General features: G+C 36.1%; 1 protein-coding gene across 1 annotated transcript; it reads left to right on the forward strand.

Moving 5' to 3' along the window:
* Positions 1-1377: 1377 nt before the first annotated feature.
* On the forward strand, positions 1378-1581 carry LOC116894393 (keratin-associated protein 20-2-like). The gene has a single exon (XM_032896100.1). The coding sequence runs from the start codon at positions 1378-1380 to the stop codon at positions 1579-1581; it is 204 nt and encodes a 67-aa protein (XP_032751991.1).
* Positions 1582-3868: the final 2287 nt, after the last annotated feature.

Raw genomic sequence — 3868 nt, forward strand, 5'->3', positions numbered from 1 at the left:
TATTCAATGTTTCCAGAAAACAGACTGCTTTGACGTCCATCTACAGATAAGTGTATAATAAATCTATGCTGTATTTATGCAATGAAACATAATGTAACTTTTAGGGTGGATGAAATTTTGAAAATTGCAGCAGAAAGAATGGAGACAAAGAATGAACTAAATGAAACCTAAAAGTGAAATGCCACATAATTTTTGGATGTTAGATTTGAATCCTCAAATGTGCATCCTGCTTGCAATACCTCATGCAATGCTATAGTAGTTTTGTAGATTCAACTTTAAGAACTGTCCTTTTTCTTTAATTTTTTTATGTATGATTTCAGAGATGGACCCTTTCTTTATGTGTGTGTGTGTGTGTCTGTGAATTTTGTGTCATGTATGTGTATGGTGTAAGTACAGATGTGTTTGTGTAGATGAATGGATGTGTGTAGTTGCCACATGAAAACACTGTGTTTTGTTCTCTGCTCTGTCTAACAACTTTATTCCCATGAAATTGTCTCTGTACCTGTGTAGCCCTTAGGTATCGAATATGAATACACCCAGTGTTTTATATGGGTTGTGGGGATTTAGCTGAGCCACTATGCTTGCGCAGCAAGTACTAATCCACTCAAGCTGTTGGATAAACTCATAAAGTTACATGGCTATGATTTCTCTGTGAAGCTTGCATGGCCATGATTTAAAAAGAAGTTTATAAATATTTACCTTGGTTCACCCATGATGCCTTTTACAGTTTCACCTACAAGACCTTCACATGCGCTCCCAACAGATAGCATGTAACAAATTCTGCATGTGTATGTAAAATGTTATTTTCTGCTGATTTTAAAGCAATGTATAATCAAAAAGGCTTAAGAAAAAAGCCAAATATATCAATATAAGATATCAAATGCCCACCAAGTTAACAAATAACTTAACCAATCGTTCTTGAGGAAGAAACTTACGCTTCAATGTAAAATTTCATTCTGAAATAACAAGACAAAATGGAGGAAAAAAATCAATCTTCTCTCTCTAGTACAATTAAATTTTTTTAAAAAATGTAAAATGGAGAAAACTGTGGTGACATATATCATCTGACAGAATCACATTCTGTATTCACTAATCTACTATAAAGAATGGTGTGAAGAGTTGAAAAATAAATCAGATCCCACGACTTGACTGTGGAGTCACATAGGAGCACAATTATCTCAGTTATGCAGCCTTGTGTGTCCAGTACCTCACAACGCTCAATGTTTTATGATGCATAGCAGTGAGATATGTGGCGCTGCAATGCCTGTGATTTCCCCAACAATAACCCTGCCATATAAAAGGCCCTTGACAGATGGTGACATCCAAACTAAAGAAACACACTACTAATCCTCAGTTGAACTGATCACTCCTGACATCATGTGTTACTACAGCAGCTACTATGGAGGCCAGGGCTATGGCTGGGGTGGCCTAGGCTGTGGCTATGGCTGTGGCTATGGCTGTGGCTATGGCTGTGGCTATGGCTGTAGCTATGGTGGCTATGGCTGTGGCTGCGGTGCCTATGGTTTTGGCTGCTGCCGCCCACTGTGCTGTAGAAGGTACTGGTCCTATGGCTTCTACTGAGGAGTTTCTGCAGCTGCCCAGAATGTTGGTCTTTTTGAAGTGCTTACAAACTTCATCACATCAGGAACTCTTAAATAATTTCAAATATTCTAACTTTATAAAATAATATCTGATAAAAAAAAAACATGAAACGTAGTGTCTTCAATTTATGCCCTCACCTTCAACTGGATTGCCTGAGCACTTGTAGTTTGGCATCATCTTTAAAACACCTTTTCCATATGATCAAATATGACTCTCAACCTGGATATAAAAATATAAGTATTATCAAATAAACTTTCCAAAAAATAAACTTTCCACTGAGAATATTGCTTTCTTGTACTTTATTAAATGTATTTCATCTGTTTTCATATGTCTGTCCATTTGTATCTGTTGGGCCACATTGTGTATTCACATAGGAAAGGAGGGTGAGGTATAAAAAGATGGGTAAAATGGACTTAGAGCTTGATAAAAAGAGGAAAATGGTGAGGAAAGAAAGGAGGGGGAGGGAAATGAAATGATAGAAATAAAGAAAAACATATCTGCTGAAACACATTTGCTCCATACCTTTGCTATTGTGAACAATGGAACTATAAACTATTTAGTGTGAGCAATACTTTGAGATGGATTGGATTTCCTTTAGGTAAATGCAGTAGCATGACCTCTATTTCCTATCACATACACCTAGGCATACACACACACACACACACACACACACACACACACACACACAATTATATATCTGTATATATATAATATGTATATTTTGTTATAAGTATATGTTATATACTTAGTATATATAAAATATGTTACATATAAGTATATGTACTTATATATAATTTATATATATTTATTATATGTGTTTCAGGGGATGATACATGGTACGCTAGTATCTGCCATAGCTGTACCAACTCACAGTTCCTCTCACAGTGGAGAAGGGTGCCCTTTTCTCCACAAGGTTTGTGTCATTAATCTCTCTTCATTCCCATATTAATTGTCTAATAGCTATAAACTGCAATCTCATCTTGTTCCTGATTGGCATCTCTGTGTTATTAGCAGAATAGCACCTCATTATATCTTTTTGGCCATTTGTATCTTGTCTTTTGGTAAATATCTGTTCTAATTGTCTGCTCATTTTAGCATCAGTTTATATCCTTTGGCTGTTTAGCTGTGTGTATCCCATACCAATTTTGTGTGTTAACACCCTGTCTGAACCACATGCTCTCTCTCCTTGTGTACATGTAATTATTGTATTATACAGAACACCCTGACTTGTGTACAGATGATTATTCTGTTGTACAGAGCATCCTTAGTTGGATACATAAAAGGTTGTCTATTTCTATGGATTTTCTTTCTCTTGGGTGTATGGCATGACCTTTAATAACCAAGCCATCTGTCATCCCCTCTGAAGCGATGTTGTAATACAAATATTGGCTAAACCCAAAGACACAGTACTTAGCTGTATGAAAAGAAAGTATATCCCCTGTAGTTGTATTTTGGCATTACCTAATTAACTTTGTTATTTCCCTGCCTCTGACCACTATTCTTAGTCTAAAGTGTAATAAAATTTCATGTACTAATCACCGATCTGATGAGTAGATGCCAAAACCTTCTCCCACATTTCATTATTCTGGCACTGGCTGTGCAAGAGGCTTTTTTGTTGTTGTTTTGCTTTGCTTTCATGCTGTTCTGTATTATCATGTCATCATGCAGATGCCACTGCAGTTCTGTCAGGAAAATTCATCTTGAAAATCTTACTTTTGTTTTCCACTAAATTTCTCAAATTTTAAGGATTAAAATTAAGATTTTTGGGTCCCTTTTGAGACCATATTTTAATTTCTTTTTTTTTTGTTGTTGGTTTTTTTTTTTGAAAGTTTCAGCTTTTATTGAAAAATAGAAGAAGAAATATATTGTCTTAGAATTAACTGTCCAGTTGACCCAGCATAGAATCATTCAGAAAAGGAGTCTCAAATGAGTAGTTGTCATTAACAGGTTGCTTTGTGGGCATATCTTTTGGCTAAGAAGTGTCTTGATTGAAATTTGACATAAAAAGACCCACCCGACTGAGAGAAGTACCATTTTCCGGGATGTATACAATAGCTAGTTGATCGTGAACTTGTGTAAGTCAGAGAGAAAGCCAGCAAGCAGTGTTTCTTCATAGTTCTTGTTAAGGGAGAGCCCTTCACTTCTCTCAATGATGGATGGGTTGAGCAATGGCCTGGGAGTTGCAAGATGAAATCAATTCTGGCTCTAAGTTGCTTTTGGCCAGACTGTTTCATACAGCCTCAGAAATCAAATAAGAATACATATT

The sequence above is a fragment of the Rattus rattus genome, chromosome 2, assembly GCF_011064425.1.
Source record: "Rattus rattus isolate New Zealand chromosome 2, Rrattus_CSIRO_v1, whole genome shotgun sequence".
NCBI classification, from domain to species: Eukaryota; Metazoa; Chordata; class Mammalia; order Rodentia; family Muridae; genus Rattus; species Rattus rattus.